Below are 18,796 nucleotides of genomic sequence, written 5' to 3' on the forward strand. Positions count from 1 at the left end.
GAATGGCCTAATTCTGCTCCAATGTTTTATGGTCTTTGCTAAACTTGTTAGCCTTGTCTTTTATTCTAACAGGAACCTACAAATTCTGTACCCTCAATACTCTACTTTTGAAGGCCTCTCACTTACCAAGTATTCCTTTGCCAGATAAGAATCTATCTCAATGCACACCTACTAGATTTCTTTGGATGCCATCAATCGGATGTTTTCCAATTTAAAATCTCAACCAGAGGACCAGTCCTATTTTTCTCCGTAATTATCTTGAAACACTAGATTTATGGAGTAGTATCACTGGAAAAGGCAAATGCTTATTTTGTACCTGAGTGTATAAGTGAGATTAATGGTTAAACCTTCTGTTTTATATTTTCTCAGATTACCTTGAAATCATTGTGAGAAGTGCACACAAGTCACAGAGTCAGGATCTACCTCTCAGGAATTTCAGAGGAAGGTGGAATTTAGGGAGAGTAAAAACTGAACTTCAGAATCAAGCTGCTACCAATTAAATGTTCGTAAGCATTTCACATGGAACATCGGACTTTATAGCACATTTGTACCCTTGTCCCTTTCACTCCCCACCAAGCAGGTATGAAGTCCTCCACCAGATAGGAAATATTGATATTGGTTTTGCTATTGGTACTGTTTATTTTTGTCACATGTACTGAAATAGAGTGAAAAGCTTTTGTTTTTTGCATGCCACCCAGCAAGATCATGCCACTCATAATTACATCAAGCTGGTGAAAAAACAGAATATAGTATTACATTTACAGTGAAAGTGAATTCAAGTTGAAAAATTAAGTGTAGGGGCAATGACAAGAGTTATGAAACTGATCCTGAAGCTTGAGGATCCTGTGAAGTTGCTCTTGAGAAAGTTAGAAATACAAATTTTACATATTAAAACTTCCTATTTTTTTAAACATTCTGTATCCTCATATCAAAACAATCAATTATATACTAGGATAAGAGGCTGTGAATTACAGTTTTCTTCTTCATGTGAAATATTTTCTCTATGTGAAATATTTTGGTCAGATGTAGGGTCAGTCCCAATGGGTTAAAATCACAGCCACGAACTGCTTTACTTGTCTCATGTGCAACATGCCCAAGCATTTTTACAATTATGCCACACGGCACTTAAGTAGTCTAACGTCAGCAATAAGTTGAAAGATCTTGTTGGGGTCAAGGTATGTTTAGGGTTTTGCTCTGAAACTTGGCCTGGTAGTCACCTAGGCACACAAAACCTCCAGGTAGCAGAGAGCAAGGGGCTTCCATTTAGTTGAACTTGCCTCATAGACTTAAAAATGATCTATCCACTCATTCTAATCTAATTTTGAAATTCGATGCAGCTTTACTTTCATGGCATTCCAGACTAAAAGCAGCATTGCACAAGCTTACCACTTACCCAGCCACTGCCTTTATGAATACCACTTTCTTAATAAGATCCAGTCATCTCTAAATTTGTAAAGGGAGTAAAATGCTTTTAAATTTCAAGAATTATCTTAGGTTAAAGTCAGTGTATTTCTTCATTTCCCTTTACGATATTTTTTCTGCATTATAACTTAAACATTGGTAACAGTAGCATTTGATATATTAAACTGGATTTCCCCAAATCAGTTGCTTATCTGCTTCAAAAGACAATATAACAGCAAGTATTCCATTTGGTGTCAATCTCATTTCTTGGCCAATCTCATTTCTTAATTCTCTCAGAACCTCGTTAACTATGCTGGTGTCTTTCTTGATTTTCCCCATTTGCCAACAATAATGGCATACTAACAGCATCCCAATTAGCCAACTTGGCTGAGCATTTTTACACACATTAAGAACTGGGCAGAAGCTGCACAAGCTGATCTAGTGCAAGTCCCAACAAGAGGACAATACAGGGAATAGTACTCCCTCACCAGTCCGACTGGCTTCAAGTGCAGATCTGAGACTGAATGTTCACTGATTATTCCAACAGTGAAGCAAATTAACAGCACCAGATACATGCTGGAAAGTAGTCAAACAAGCTTTGAGGTAAACAGTTAGTCTATATAGAGTTAATCATAATTTTTTCATTTGGAATTAACAAATGGAATCTCAAATAGTGTAATTAAACATTAGCAGAGGCGATCTGAGTGGAACGTGACAGAACAAGGGAAGCAGAAATATTATAGAGCAGACCAATCCATCGCCAACTGGATTATCTATGCACCTGCTTCTCACATTGAAAAATAAATAAAAGCAGTTTAGAAATTAATTTCAATCTGAAATCTACCCCATAGACAGAGGGCCATAAGCTGTAAAAAAAAATCTGCACTTTGATGGACAAAGAGAGACAATCTGAGTTTTCCAAAACTGGGAGAGTTGTAGTAAGGGAAAGTCATTGTCTCCTTTTATTTAAGCATAATGTCTTACTGAGATTGGTACATCAGGATTAGAGAGAGTTGGTTCAAATATCAAACCCAGCTTCAACTGGCCTGGCACTAGTGTAAGTGAATCAGCCTGGGGCATGAAGTAAGAGTGAATAGTGAGGGAGCAAAGATGGATTGTGGGGGGAAGGGAAGAGTGGACCATTGAGGGAGGTGTTAAAGAGGACAGTGGGGCAAGTTGGAATGATGGTGAGTGTGGATGAAAGGATGGGGAGGAGGTAGTAAGGGGGAAGAGGGAAGGGTGGTTGTAAGTGCAGAAAATGAAGAATGTATGACGGCGGAGAGGAGATGGATGGTGGGAGAGAGTGGTGAAGAGTGGGGGAAAGTGGGGTCAGTGGGGAAGATGAATGGTGAATAGAGTGGGCTGGTTGGCCGGTGCAAGCACAGGTCGAAGGGTGGATAGTGAGGGGAGGGCTGAGGGTGGATGAGCGACCTGTGCACTCACAGAAGGTAGGGTAAAATCTTTTTATGCCAAATTTGCTTTGGCTGTACTTGCAGACCTCAGAAACCAAGTAGACTAAAGTGAGTGGAAGTGGTTGGATCGATTACATAGATGGAGAAAATGCTGTAAATAGGACAAAACACTCCACATAAATATAATGAGTCGAATGACCCCCTTTTGTGTTGCAAAAGTCTATGTTGCCAAGATGATATTGCTTTGTAACTCTATATAAATGCTCATGAGTTTGGGTTGTTCTGGTTTTATCAATTTTTATTGCTATCCTCCTTGCACAAAGATGCAGGCAGCCTCATTTGATTGGGTTTTGATCTATAACTTTCCCTTTTGTTTAATTTCATTTACTTGTTCTCCCTTTTCCTCCCTGTTATACTCTCTCTTGCAACCAGTTCCAAACATTGAGAGCCCGAGGCTTAAAGCAGTATTAAACCAGATGTATATTGTCCTATCTGTCATACTGAAGTGTAATTTCTTTAGAAAACTAGTTTGCTTGTGCATCAATTGAAAATAATAATTGGATTCCAATTGCTTTGCTTAACAGTGTACATGGAGGTCTGGCTGCAGGTTCAGTAGAGGTGAGCAAAATGATAGATGGGTTCATTGTGTGGCATGAGTGGGGGAAAAAGGAGAGAAAGATAGAAACTTCTATCTAAGTTCAGGTAATTGAGGTAAATGTGCAGGGGTTCTATAAAATGGAGTATAAGGTCACTGAATAACTCTCAATCTTCATTAGTCAGTATAGCAAATGAAAGTAAGGGTCTTATAGCCACGGTCAATGGAGCAGGTTCATCGATTCTATTGTATTTCTCCATTCTACTGTGAATGCCTGCAAGAAAATGAATCTCTAGCTAGAATATAGTGACATAGATGTTGGTATAAGAGTACAATCATAGTGAAGCTATGTTTTTGAGTGTTTCTTTAGAATGGTCTTTCACTATTGGCTATGAGCTAAAAGTTGAAGGGTTCAAGTTAGACATATTCAAATTAGAACATCTATAATAGGGTTGGTACTCCTGCTCCCATCCTCTTCACCTGCCCCTGACTCTTATTACTTGTGCCCTCTGCTGTGTTCAGGAAGATGGTGATGCCGGAAGAGATGTCAGATTTGAGATGCAGTCTCAATCGGCATTAAAATTTTGAATAGCACTGTTTCAAAAGAAATTTCAGTTAAATATTCTTCTGTAATCTGCCAAATGCTTTTGCATCACCCACCATTGCATAAAACAGATTGTCTGACTGTCTCATTGATTGAGCCCATTGTGCCAAAACTGGCAACTATGTTTCCGACATAACAATGATGTATGTAAAGTGCTTAGAGGAATGTAAAAGTCAGCATACAGATACAATGCCCTCTCTCTGTATTTAACCAATGAGAATTAAAGGATTGGAGAAGAAACAGAATAGTAGAAAAGTAGAACAGCATATATGAGAGTCAAATGAAGAATATTGATGGAAAATATGGGAAGAGAAGCAGGATTGGGACTCAATGTATGATTGTTCAGTGACAAAATGAAAAAGACAAAAATGCTAAGGATGCTAAAACGTAGGGATTATATATTCACAATATCTATTTTTGTACATGTCAAATGAAGGCAGCAGGAGCTGTACAGAAGTTTGAAAAGCCATCCTTCCAGATGTTAAGCCTACTTCAGATTCTGAATCACATGCCCACCCTGTGACGAGGACTTTGTAACCCCAGGGTATAACCTTGACTCAATACGTGGCTTCTCATTTCTCTTCTCAGGCTTGATATCAGCTCAGGAGTAATTAGTAATGGGTTAACTGATCTATATTTTATTTTGTGTATCTTGGAGCATGTTTGTGTTCATATGAGGTAACATCTTTTAGTGATGCACAGATGCCTTTAGCATCAACCAATGGGAGCACAAAGTAATAGATCTGAATGTTGGGAATACAATAGCCAGCCAATACCACAATGTTTTATTTAGCACTAGCAACCAAAGACAAATTTGAACGCCAGCAAGACAAAGCCACAATTGGAACTCAACAGGTTGGACAGCATCTATGGAGGGAAATGGACAGTCAACAGTCACTGAGTCCAGATGAACGATCTCAACCTTTGGTACAAAGAGAGACTTTGTATCCCAGTGTATTTTACAATATTATTTCCACCAGGTCTTCACAATATCTGCTGGGCAATAAAAGATTCTTGTTGAAAGTAGATAAATGTGGTTTATAACTTTAGTTCAAAAGATATATGCTTCGCTGATGGATGGAGGAGGGAATGTATTTATATTTTGGCCACGATCAGACATCACAAACCACCAAGTTTATACAATCTCATGTGAGAATCTGTATCTAGCCTATCTGAATTTGAGAAAATCATCAAAATAATTTAATTGAAACAGTGAATCTTCCCAGGAGGGACTTTATCCTTGACTGCGCTCACCCCAGCTGTGAAGTGAGAACAAGGAAGTGAGTAGAAATGAGAAGGCAGTCTGGGACTGAATTGATCTGGGTCTGACAAAGATCATGCAAGAATTCTGCATTAGCTACAAACCTCATTTGGTTGATGGCGAGGGGAGCCTCCAGTTCCTTTACATAAGGCAAGCTCCCCTGAGGATGGTTGTGATGGGGAAGAGACACTCACCCACCCCTTTGCAAACTGTGAATTTCCAAAGAGGATGTGGAAAAGGATGCAAGACTTCTTCTTGGTTCATCCCTAGCAGCTATGTAACGGAGAACTAGTTGATCTACAGGCTATTCACAGACCAAGACAGACATTAAATGCTGCTGAAAGATTAATTTGGTGAAGGATGCTCTTTTGTCTATCTGTCACACTTTGGTCTTCCAGCACAGAGAGATATTCATAAGGGCATGCTGCTTATTGGCACAGTCCAGGCTCTGCAGGAGCACATGCTGAAGAACAAAGTGAAGTTTGGTACAGCCAATGCAAGGCTTTGTGGGGAAGGACCACAGTCTAGGTTTCTTCCCCTGACACACACGGGGGTGGGGGGGCTGTCTGTTATGAAAGGCCCTCAGGTGTTGAAATGGTGTACCACCCCAGAGTCCACAAAGTGGTAAGTTTTTTAAAAAGTGTTAACACTACTGAATGTACTCTTGTACAATAAAATAGATACTTGGCCTCACAGGCCAGCTCATTATGATCTTGCATTTTTTCAGTAGCTTTTATGCTTTATTTTGCAATGTTATTGTTTTATTTTATTCAAGCTCAATGCCCGGTGTAATGATATGATCTGTATGGACAGATGCAAGACAAGCTTTTCACTGTATCTCAGTACACATGACAATAGCAAATCAGTTTCAATACTAATGATACCAAGAATGTAAAAATTTTGTACTATGTTTATTCTTCTGTGTCTTTTTATGAATAAAGTTTATAACTGAAACCAAGTAAGTTATCTACTAACTGGCTGCTGAGCAAATGAGTGTGGAGGTTGCATTTGGAACAGGTCAGACTTGGCATTTGAATACTTGCATGCATGATTAACTTGCTGGCGTTGTACAGGCTCAATATTGGAGAAAAGCTACCAGAGGTTCTGGAGGGAAGACAGAAACTCAGCACATGAGGTGTATGGAGGTCGGGGAGAATTTGGAAATTGAAAATGAGTATTCAAGGAAAGTAGCAAGACAGTTACGTTTACAATTATCCAGTTAAAGACATTGATTACAAAGTTAGTGGTGTAGAATTTCACAAAATGGATGTTGTCCCATCCTGAAGTAATTGAGATAGTTTCATTATCGCTTATTGGACAACTACTTAATGATGGAAATATTAAGTTTTGCATTATTGATGAGTGAATTAGTTAGCTTCATCACTATAGACTCAACTTTTCTATTGGACCAGTTGCCAGCTGGCTTGATAGAGATATCAGGAGAGATTGCTTATTAATCGCAGAAGACCAATTGCCAGTTGAGTGCATAGTCTTCATGTAAGCACAGTCTAGTTAGTCCCATGCCTCTGTCTAGAACTCCCCTTCCACATAGCCCTGCAGATACATTCCTTTCAGATACATATCCAAATTTACTTTTATGCGAAAAACGCATCTCTATATCCAGTCCATAGCTCAAACATAGTCTGCTTTGGGTCCTTTTGAGGGCCTGAGATTTGCCTGATTTGCCAAACCGCTACACTATCTTGGTGCCCGACTTTAATGCTTGTCTTAAAGCTATATAGGGCACAAACATGTTAATCAGTTTGCTATAAGAGCAAATTATCCTCTGGTTTGGTTCAGCACCATTGTTATGCCCTCTAGTGTGATGCTAACACTTGATAACAAACAAGAGAAAATCTGCAGATGCTAGAAATCCAAGGAACACACACAAAATGCTGGAGGAACTCAACAGGCCAGAAAGCATCTATGGAAAAGAGTACAGTCAACGTTTCCGGCTGAGACTCTTCACCACTCCTGATGAAGAGTTTCGACCCAAAACGTCGACTGTATTCTTTTCCTTAGATTCTGCCTGGCCTGCTGAGTTCCTCCAGCATTTTGTGTGTGTTGCCAGCACGTAGAGATACTGCATGGCAACAGGCCCTCTGACCGACTATCAAGCACCCATTTTTAAAACAATCCTATAACCTAACCTAGTTTATTCTACTCACATTCTGTGCAATGCCCCCCATCCCCCCACTAACCTACACACTGGAGATAATTTTCAATGGACAATTAAATAACCAACCAACACAAACGTTTTTCAGATGATGGAGGAAACTGAAACACTCAGAGCAAACATACGTGGTAATGGGAGGAATGTGCAAACTCCATACAAACAGTTGCAACTGTGAGAGAATGCCACTACTAGAACTTCCAACTTGGGAGTCCAATTCTCCTCCCTCCCTCCACTCCTCTGCTGATTCAGCTAGAGGGACAGATCCTCACTATTTTACTGAAAGTTCCACATCCTTCCAGTTTTAATATTGGATATACCAGTTCCCCACCGGAATGGCAATCGCAGCTTGCTTTCAGGCATTTGACAGTGTAGGTGTGATGGGTCTTCTGGGAATGGTACACTGCTGGCAGGATGGTTCGCATTGATGATTTCACTTTCTTTTGCTCCCAGTATACCAGCACAACACAGACATCTTGACCCTAGAAAACTAGAGCAGAGACACAGGCTCTACAGCGCACCATATCTGTGCTGAACACGATGCCAAGTTAAACTATCCCCTTCTGCCTACACATGTTCCATGTCCTTTCATTGTCAGTATATTCTTGTACAATAGCTATCTAAAAGCCTCTTAAAGACCACTATCATTTTTGCTTCTACCACTGCTTCTGGAAGCTTATTCACTTTGTAAAAAAAAAATTCCTTGCACATCTCCTTTAAACTTTCTCACTCTCACCTTAAAGCTAAGCCCTCTAGTATTACACTTCGGTAAAAAAAAGGTTCTGTTTGCCTACCGTATCTATGCCTGTCATGATTTTCTATCAGGCCTCCAACACTCCATATAAAACCACTCAGATATGTTCAATCTCGCCTTAGAGTTCATATGGTCCAATAAGGGCTGGTTTCTGGAAACCCTTGTCTATACCCTTTCCAGTGTTCCATATTCTTCCTGTAATGGGGTGACCAGAAATGCACACAATACTCCAAGTGTGGCCTATCTGAAGTTTTATGCTGCAACAGGTTTCACACATTACCATCCAATGTTATTCCCTGACCATCACTGTCACAAATTGGTAATCTTTTTCCCAGTTTTCCTTTTATCTGTCACCATTGTGGTTTTCATCAATAACTGTTTCTTGCCATTCAATGAAAGATCACTTGTTTTTTCTTTACTATTTTCCTGCCCAACCAATACACTTTCTCCTACAGCCTCTGATTCACTAGAGTCATATAGTCACATAGCATAGGCACAGGACCATTGACCCACTTTGTCCATACAGAGCGTCAACTACACATCTACATTATTCCCATTTAATAGAACTTGGTCCATAAAATTATTTTTCTGTTGAGAAGTCTTTTACTTGTAACAGTTCACAGTCATCTGCCCAAATCCTCAGCTCTAGCCTTCTCTGCCTATTCTGTTCCAGGCCTTTCTTCCATTTAGATGAAACTATGCTATTCCAAAGCTCAAAGCTCAAAGTAAATTTATTATCAAAGTACACATACGGTCAATGTATACGACCGTATTCTATTCTTTTTCTACATATGAAGGCTGATTGGTATGAAAGTTTTTCATTCTTGTTTAGCATTTATGTCATCAGGTTTGTGGTTAAAGGTGCAAGATGTACCTACTTAACCAAAGAGACGACATCCCAGTTCAGCAACATTGGTTCCACATCAGTACCACGGGGCAAACTCCTCGATTAGATAATGATTCATTTTACTTACAAGGCAAGAATGGTTGTCAACAATTAATGAAAAAGCCAAATTGCTATTAGTTTTGTTTCCAAGGAAGCAATGACCTACACTGTACGTTACTGAGAAATTAGAGTTATGGACAGATATTGGTAATGTTTTAATCTGGGTCATTTCATGACTAAATTGGGTTCAAAATTCAACAGGACGATTGTCACCCACCCCTCCTTACTGTACCTGGTAATACATGTAATCCATTTTATTAAACTAAACCATGGGAACAAACTAATATTAATCTCTAGCTGTTCAGCCCTTTTCTGATTGTAGGTCCACATGCTGATGACGAGATTTGTCTCCACAACAATATAAAGCCAAGTAATCCCTTCATTGTAAAGGGTATGAGGAAGCTGATATTTAAGTACAGATTTGCTGTTCTGCCCTTCGGGCAATTGGTTTGTGTTCACTATATGAATAAGCACATTCATGAGTAGTTTCAGATCTGTATTAGGTCACTCCTATGCAGAAGCATTGTTTGGCAGTTGATGTTGTATTGTTTAGAAGTTAATCTAAAGGTATCAAGAAGATTTGGCTGAAATAGAATGTTATTTTAAGTTTATTAGACATTAACCTAGATGCTAGTGGTTTAATCATACTATTTATTTGTTGGAATCCGATAATATTTACCTGCAGGAAATTTAATAAAGTCCTTCCTTCCCTGTGTTTATTTACTTGTGTGAACGGAACAGTGTGGTAATTGCACAGTATTTTGTTGATTTTCAGTTTCACACCTTATTCACCATGTCATGCCATTGACTCAGCAATAAAATCAGAGATCTAGGAGGCTATACCCTGACTATCATGTCATTTTTGAAAGAAGTTTGGCTGACTGTCTGGTTGATGTTACAACACTTCAGTGAGAACAGTAAATTCTTTCACTTTGGCAAGATCCTTAATAGTGTTGAAGTGAAGAAGGATCTTGGGGTCCAAGTCTATGCTTCCTAAAGGTGGTTACAGAGGTCGATAGGTAGGTAAATGCTGCCTTTACTTACTTGTCTTTTCTGATCAAGTAACTGAGTTCAGGAGTCAGGAAGTTATGTTGCAGCTTTATGAAACTCAAGATGAGCAGTGTCTGGAGTATATCTCTCAGTTCTGGTTGCCCCATTTTACTTATTTAATTTACTTAGCGATGTAGTGTGGTACAGACTCTCCAATGAGCTGTGCTACCCAGCAACCTATCTATTTAACACTAGCCTAATCACAGGACAATTTACAATGACCAATTAACCTACGAATCAAAATGCTTTTCGATTTTGGGAAGAAACCAGAGCACCTGGACAAAACCTTTGCAGTCATGGGGAGAAAACACAAATTCCTTATAGAGGCCACTGGAATTGAACTCTGAAATCTGAGCTGGAATAGATCACACTAACTGCTGACTGAGGCTTTTCAAAGGGTGCAGAAGAGGTTTACCAGGATGTCGTCTAGATTCGAGAGCATCTGCTATAGGGAGAGGTTGGTCAAACTGGGGTTGTTTTCTCTGGATTCTGAAGAGCTGAAGAGAGATCTGATTGAAGTTTATGAGAAGCGTAGACAGAGTAGACAGACAGTATCTTTTTCCCAGGATTGAAATGGCGAATACATGAAGGCAAGCATTTAAGGTGAAAAAGATTAAGTTCAAAGGACGAATGGTCTCGGCCCGAAACGTCGACAGTGCTTCTCCTTATAGATGCTGCCTGGCCTGCTGTGTTCCACCAGCATTTTGTGTGTGAAGTTCAAAGCAGATATTGCTGGGCAGGTTTTTTTTACACAGAGTGCCAGGTACCTGAAATATGCTGTCTATGGTGGAAGTGGAGGCAAATGCAATAGAGGCATTCTAAAGGCTCTTAGATAGGTACATGGATGGCCAGGAAATGTAAGAATATGGCCATTGTATAGGAAGAAGGGATTAGTTCAGTTGGGTGTTTGATTTCTGATTTAATTAGTACAGCACAACATAATGAGCTGGAGGACCTGTTCCTCTGCTGTTCTGGTCTATCTCTTGTGCTCTAAGTTCACGCTTCCTAGCTTTTATATGGATAATTTCTGGTTATCCGCTTTGGTCATTTTACCCACTTGGGCTTGTGGCTTTCTCATTATTCTGGACCCAGCATTTCCCTTGCAATTAATGCTTTACAAAGATGAGTGTTATTTTTACTGGGTTTAAAGTTCAAGGTTCAAAGTACATTTATTATCAAAGTATATGTACTATATACAAACTTGAGATTCATCTCCTTACAGGTAGCTGCAAAGCAAAGAAATTCAATTGGACCCATTAAAAAAGACCAGCCAACACCCAATGTGTAAAAAAAAGAACAAATCATGCAAACATTAAAAAGTAAGCTGGTCCAGGAAGGAGCCCATTAGTTGTAGACCAAAGCCTCACAATTCAGCACAGAGACAAGTAAACCTTGCTAAACACTAGCCTGTCCTTTGCCTTTGGCCCCAGCTCCCTGACCTTCACAATCTGGTTTGGCGCTTAAGTCGGCCAAACGTCAGGCTGTTCCTTGCTCTTGTACTTGGGCCCTGCCTCTTCTATTTGCTTTCGGGCCCAGGTCTCACCATCTCGATTTGGTCTATACCCGACCTTTCTAATCTGGTCCAGTGTTTAAAGCAGGCAAACATCAGCCTGTTCCTTGCTCTCGGGCTCGGACACTTCCTTGCCTCGGTTCTGCTGCTTGGAATCAATTCCAAGTCCACTCCAGCAATGGGCCAGGCCCCACTGCCTCAATTCAGCCTGTACACACAAAGCCACAGCCATCCTGTGCCGTTGAGACTTCAGTTCATACTGCAAAAATGCCAGATTGTACAAAGACTCAGCTCCACAAGGGAAGCTACAGATTATTGATTGCGGAGATCTTATTTCAGAACTACTATGTAATTAATAAGATAGTTTTGCTTGGTGCCAGCAAGGCGTCACTGTGTTTCACCAGCACCATCTTAAACTGGAATAGATTTTTCACAGACTTGGTGCAATGATTAATTCAAAAACAATTGCAATATTTCTTTGAGTTTTCTCACACAAGCACTGAACAATAATATACTCTCTATCTTTCCACAGAGAAACTTCAAGCTGTGTTTATATACTGATCTCCTCGAAGGAGAGTGGATTTTTGCTCAGCTGCAAACTACAGTTAAGCTGCATCTGCACTTGAGACCTTCTGACTAATCATTAGAAACATATATTCATTATTGCTTAACTATTTGCATTCAAGAAAAGTAACAGGATTGATAAATGTCATTCTGCTGCCTCAATTCAAGACAACTATCTCAGACATGGAACAAAAAGGGAACATTTCTGTGATGGCATTGTGCAGAGTCAGATTCCCAAACTAAAACAAATCCTAACCTTTTATTACCATTCACTAAGAAATCTGCAGATGCTGGAAATTCAAACAACACACACAAAATGCTGGTGGAACACAGCAGGCCCGGCAGCATCTATAAGGAGAAGCACTGTCGACGTTTTGGGCCGAGACCCTTCGTCAGGACTAACTGAAAGGAAAGATACTAAGAGATTTGAAAGTAGTGGGGGGAGGGGAAAATGTGAAATGATAAGAGAAGACCGGAGGGGGTGGGATGAAGTTAAGAGCTGGAAAGGTGATTGGCGAAAGTGATACAGAGCTGGAGAAGGGAAAGGATCATGGGACGGGAGGCCTCGGGAGAAAGAATGGGGGAGGGAGAGGAAAGCACCAGAGGGAGATGGAGAACAGGCAAACAACTAAATATGTCAGGGATAGGGTAAGAAGAGGAGGAGGGGCATTAACGGAGTCAGAGAAGGCAATGTTCATGCCATCAGGTTGGAGGCTACCCAGCCGGTATATAAAGTGTTGTTCCTCCAACCTGAGTTTGGATTCATTTTGACAGTAGAGGACTCAGGTTGGAGGGACAACACCTTATATACCGGCTGGGTAGCCTCCAACCTGATGTCATGAACATTGACTTCTCTAACTTCCGTTAATGCCCCTCCTCCCCTTCTTACCCTATCCCTGACATATTTAATTGTTTGCCTGTTCTCCATCTCCCTCTGGTGCTTCACCCCCTCCCCCTTTCTTTCTCCTGAGGCCTCCGGTCCCATGATCCTTTCCCTTCTCCAGCTCTGCATCACTTTCGCCAATCACCTTTCCAGCTCTTAACTTCATCCCACTCCCTCCGGTCTTCTCCTATCATTTTGCACTTCCCCCTGCCCCCACTACTTTCAAATCTCTTACTATCTTTCCTTTCAGTTAGTCCTGACGAAGGGTCTCGGCCCGAAACGTCGACAATGCTTCTCCTTATAGATGCTGCCTGGCCTGCTGTGTTCCACCAGCATTTTGTGTGTGTTCTTGTATTACCATTGTTTTTTTTAAATGTCTTACCAATACATCTGGACCAACTCAAAGTTAGGTGTGAAGTAATATGTATAGACAAAGAAAGGGCTTATATTTTTAAAGTACTTTCTACAAACTCAGAATTTCCCATAGAAACAAACTTCATGACAAGTGCTGGTGATAATAAACCCGATGCTGATTCTGATTCTGAGAAGTAAACAGCTAGGACATTATAATAACTCCCATCTTCAAATGGTGCCCCAAAATCAATTACATTCACTTGATGGGTCAGGTGAACCCTGTTTAACATTGCATTCAAAAGGCACTATGTCATCCTTCAGTGAAAGGGCAGCTTGGGCTAGGATCTCTCAACCGGAATGTGAACTTACGATGTTCCAACTCAGAGACAAGAAGAGTAAAATCAACCGTGACGTAGCTGATACAATGACTATAGAGCCCACCTGTTTTGCACCATCCTCATAGCCATCCAGTCAGCAGGGTAGACATTCTTCTTTATCAGATCCATGATCAAAATAAACGTTTCCATGAAGAAATCCTGAGGGCAAAATCCATTGGTAAGAAACAAGTGACAAAACCAGTGAATTATGAGCAAGAAAAATCTGACCGTTACATGTAGCACTGACCAATCATCTTGATTGAAATTTGTTTAAGGATTAAGGCATCACAGCAAATGAAGGGGCTTTTCCAATTGTAAACTTTCTTTGAAGCAGGAGTTCAATGCTTCAATAATATAAGCACAGAAAATTATGTTTGATACATGGATATAGGACAGTACAACAAAGGAACAGGCCCACAATGCCTGCACTAAACACAGAGTCAAATTAATCTGCATCTCTTCTGCCTATACATGATCCATATCCCTCCATTCCCTGCGCATTCATTTTTCAGGAATTAATCAGGAATTAGAAAGTAAGTGTCATCAAACTTCCCCTGAATGAACCAAACACTGTTGAGGATCTCTATCACCTACCCCACAATCTCCTTGACCCACTACCACCAAGAAGGAGTTTCAGGAGCATCAAGATTAGGGCTGGCAGACTGTTTAAGGCTTCTTCCCTCAGGCCGTGAGACCAGTGAATGTCCTGCCACCTCTGAGTTCTTGTCACCAGGACAGTGAGCTGTTTGCTGCTTACTGTTTACCTGTACGGCTCACTACATATACATTGAATTATATTTTATATTTTATTAAATTATCGTTTTATGTGCTGTGTGTGATATATGTTTCGTGGGTGAACTGTTTTGTTTGGTTGTGTGTGTATATAGTCAGAAACAATAAACATGAACTTGAAACCTGTTACATCATCCATATTCTGAGACTAATGAAGAAAAGAGTATTCAGTTCTCTTATAGATGGTATGCCTCTCATGGATTTGGAATTTACTAATTCTGAATGTTGTGTTTCTTTCTGGGACTATTAAATTTTAAAAGTCTTCTCAAATTGTAAAGGCATTGAATCAAGAACCTAATAAAAACCCAGCATGGAAATTACAAGGCCAGTCCTCGTCAACACTGCCATCCACACTAACTGCAAATAGAAAGCTAATTATCTGTAAGTGTATCAATTAAAATTGTGTCTATGGCAATAAACTAATTACACATATCATCTTCAAATAGTACCTTAACATCTACCTTGTTGATCAGGCTTTGATTATCTATCCTTTCCCTTATGTGGTTACAGTATTAAATTTTCTCTTCTGATATTCTTATGAAGTCCCTTAAGATATTTCACTATGTTGAAGACCCCACATAAGCACTACTTGTTGCTGTTGTTCTTGAATAATTTCATTTTAATTCCCTCCTCTGATACTTTCCTTTTCCAGTGATGCTGCCAGTCTCAATCCTTAATTCTAACACTTCTGTTATTGTCACTTTAGAGCAGGAGTTCCCAAAGTGGGCTCCAGGGTCCTCTCAGTTAATGGTAGGAGTCCATTGCATAAAAAAGGTTGGGAACCTCTACTTCTCCTTCTCCTTCTCCAGCTCTGTATCACTTCTGCATTTCTTCAATACTACATTTCTTTTTGCAGTATTCCAATTTTCACTACTGAATTATTCCACTGATTTTGTGGTCATTACTGTATTTATTGTTGAATTCATTATTACTATAGATACCGTTTACATTGTGAATTTCCCACATACAAGGAATTTCCCTACACTTTTGTGTAAAAGGAAATAATCTAATCTTTGCTCTGATCTTTCTCTATACAGATATTCCACATTTAAGTGTTCATCTTCCTCTTTAAAACCCTCCCTTTTTTGTGACTTTCTTGCAGTTCTTTACGCCAGAGCTTTTACCCTGATATTTTATTTGTATGACCTTTCATGCATCAAAGAACTTTTTTTTTGCTTTTAATATTCAAGAGAAACAGAGAAATATTGATGTTTACAAGTTGAAGCACTAAACACCTCCCCAGGGTTTTCAAATGGAATTTAACTAGCAAAAGTTGGAATTCAATATAGTTCACTGAAGAATTTAACACAAGAAGTTGGAACAAGAGTAGAATATTCAGCTCTTTGTACTTGTTCCAGTATTCAATAAAACATGACTGTTTTCTACCTCAGCACTACTTTGTAGCCTAATCTCAAAACTCTGAATTATCTTAATTTCTGAGAGTCTGTTAATTTCTGCCTTGAATAAACTCACCAACTGAACCTCCATAGCAATCTGGGGTTCAGAATTCCAAAAATTCACTCCCCTCTAGGTGAAGTGATTTCTTCTCATATTGATCCTGAGTGGACCATTCCTGATTTTGAAACCACTGTGGGTACAACATCTGTCATTTCATCTCTTTCCTTTCTGAGATACAGGAACCCAAAAAATCCTTTCAGTGAAACACAGATATCTCCATTCTCATAAACAATAATTTCAAGTCAAGTCACTTTTTATTGTCATGCCGACCATAACTGCTGGTACAGTACACAGTAAAAACGAGACAACGTTTTTCAGGACCATGGTGCTACATGAAACAATACAAAAACTACACTGAACTAAGTAAAATCAACACAGGAAAAAAAAACTACACCAGACTACAGACCTACCTAGGACTGCATAAAGTGCACAAAACAGTGCAGACATTAAAATAAATAATAAGCAAGACAATAGGCACAGTATAGGGTAGTAAATTGGTGTCAGTCCAGGTGATAATAAACCTGATACTGCTTTGTATTATATGTTCATAGTTGTGGCCCCTTCCAGTTGGAGATAGGGTGACCTCGTTATGCTGTCTGACTTGCTGAGTGTTTCCAGCATTTTTTTTCCTATTTCAAATTTTCCAGCATCTGCAGCTTTTGATTTCCAGTTAGTCTGGAGCACTAAATGCTTGACTTTTCAGGCTGAAGGATGATATATGATGTTTACCGATGGATGGGGAGAGGGATGTGTCATTGTACTTTTTGATATATATAAATTACTTTGAGATGGGTGAGTGTATAATATTTCCACATCTACAGATAACATAAAGCTTGAAAGTAATTAAGTACGTGAAGGATTATAATAGATTATAAAAATAATATAGGCTGGCTGAATGGACAAATAAATATAACACAGAAAAGCGTATGCTGATGTATATGGGCAGAAAGAAAATGAAAAGACAATGCAGCCAAGGTGATAAAGGATGCTCAGGTACATAGATCTAGCTTTCCAGGTACTCTTATAGCTCTTAAGGCACTTTAAAAGAGGTTAAGAAAACTTATGGAAACCAGTGATTCATACATAGACATGTAAGAGTATTAATATATGGAAACTCTGTAGAACACTCCAGTTAACCCACGACTGGGGTACTGCATCCAGTTCTAGTCATTGTGCTTTAGAAAGGATGTGAAGGATCTGAAGAGGGTTCAGAAAAGAGCTCCAAGAGTGGTTCCTGGGATGAAAGGCTTCGGCTAGTAGAATGAGAAGCAGGTGTTATTATCCTAGGGGAAAAGTTCTTGAAAGGAGATTAAACAGAGATTTATTAGGTAGAGAGGAACAGCTCTGAGTATTTGAATATTCATGGATCTGTGAAACAGAGGGTCAACATTCTTGGCAGAACATGCAAAGGACATGTAAAAATTAAGTGCTGAAGCTTTATAAGGTACTGGTCAGACCTTACTTGCGGTATTGTGAATGGTTATGGGCCCCTTATCTAAGAAAGGATGTGTTGGCAAAGTCAGAGGGTCCAGAGGAGGTTCACAAGATTGATCCCAGGAATGGAAAAGCTAATGGATGAGGAATGTTGGATGGCTCTGGATCTGTACTCACTAGAGTTTAGAAGAATGGAGGAAGGAGTCTTATTGAAACCTTTCTAGGTCCAGATAGTGCAGGCGTGATAATGGTATTTGCAATAGCGGGAGAGTCTAAGACCATAAGCACAGCTTCAGAATACAAGGATGTCCCTTTAGAACAGAGATGAAGAGGAATTTTGTCAGCCAATCTGTGGAATATATTGCCACTGATGGCTGTAGAGGCTAAAAGATTGAGTATGTTTAAGTGTAAGTTAATAGATTCTAGATTAATTACAGTATCAAAAGTTACGGGGAGAAGACTGAAGAATGGGATTGAGAGGGATAATAAATCAGCCATGATTGAATTGCAGAGCAGACATGATGGGCTGAATGGCCTAATTATTTTCCTATGTCCTGTCTTAAGGGTTAATGGTTTTAGCCAATTTTATTTGAATTTGCCTTAGACTCAGTGGGCTGAATGGTCTCTTTTTGGCCAATAACAATTCCACAATTCCACTATGTAGTCAACATTGAGCCAAGATGTTAGTACAACATTTTGACTTTATAAATCACTGAGGAGACATATTTAGAATATTATGAAAATAAATACTGTAAAACTTGTGAATCCCGGTCAAGATAGTGTCGAGCTGCAAAGTCCATCTAAGGTCAAAAGTTCAAAGTAAATTTCTTTACTGTCAAAGTGCATATTCTCACTCCATATACTACTCTAAGATTCCTTCTTTTGTAGGCATTCACAGTAAATACAAAGAAACACAACAGAATCAATGAAAAATTGCTTACAACAAAGACAGATAAGCAACCAATGTGCCAACAAAAACAAAGCCAAAATAAAGAAAAAAACAGTAACAATAAATAAATAAGCAATAAATATCAAGCAAATGAATTGAAGAGACCTTGAAAGTGAGTCAATAGACCTTCGGATCAGTTCAGTGTTGGGTGAGTGAATTTGAGAGAAGTTCATATTCATAGGGATCGTTTTGGTGTAGTGCAGGAAGTTCAAAGTAAATTTTAATATAGTTTTTATTTATTTTATTGAGATATGGCACAGAATAGGCCTTTCTAGCCCT

At 39.4% G+C, this 18,796-nt stretch overlaps 1 protein-coding gene across 1 annotated transcript in view; it reads right to left on the reverse strand.

Annotated features, from left to right (window-relative positions):
- The window catches only part of LOC140739509 (dedicator of cytokinesis protein 2-like), a 651,201-nt gene that overhangs the window by 153,960 nt on the left and 478,445 nt on the right, over positions 1 to 18,796 (reverse strand). Inside the window, exon 29 of the mRNA XM_073067873.1 lies at positions 13,949 to 14,043. Coding sequence (XP_072923974.1) covers positions 13,949 to 14,043 — 95 coding nt within the window. The remainder of the gene's footprint in view (positions 1 to 13,948; positions 14,044 to 18,796) is intronic.

Source organism: Hemitrygon akajei, chromosome 15 (genome assembly GCF_048418815.1).
Source record: "Hemitrygon akajei chromosome 15, sHemAka1.3, whole genome shotgun sequence".
In the NCBI taxonomy this organism is placed as follows: Eukaryota; Metazoa; Chordata; class Chondrichthyes; order Myliobatiformes; family Dasyatidae; genus Hemitrygon; species Hemitrygon akajei.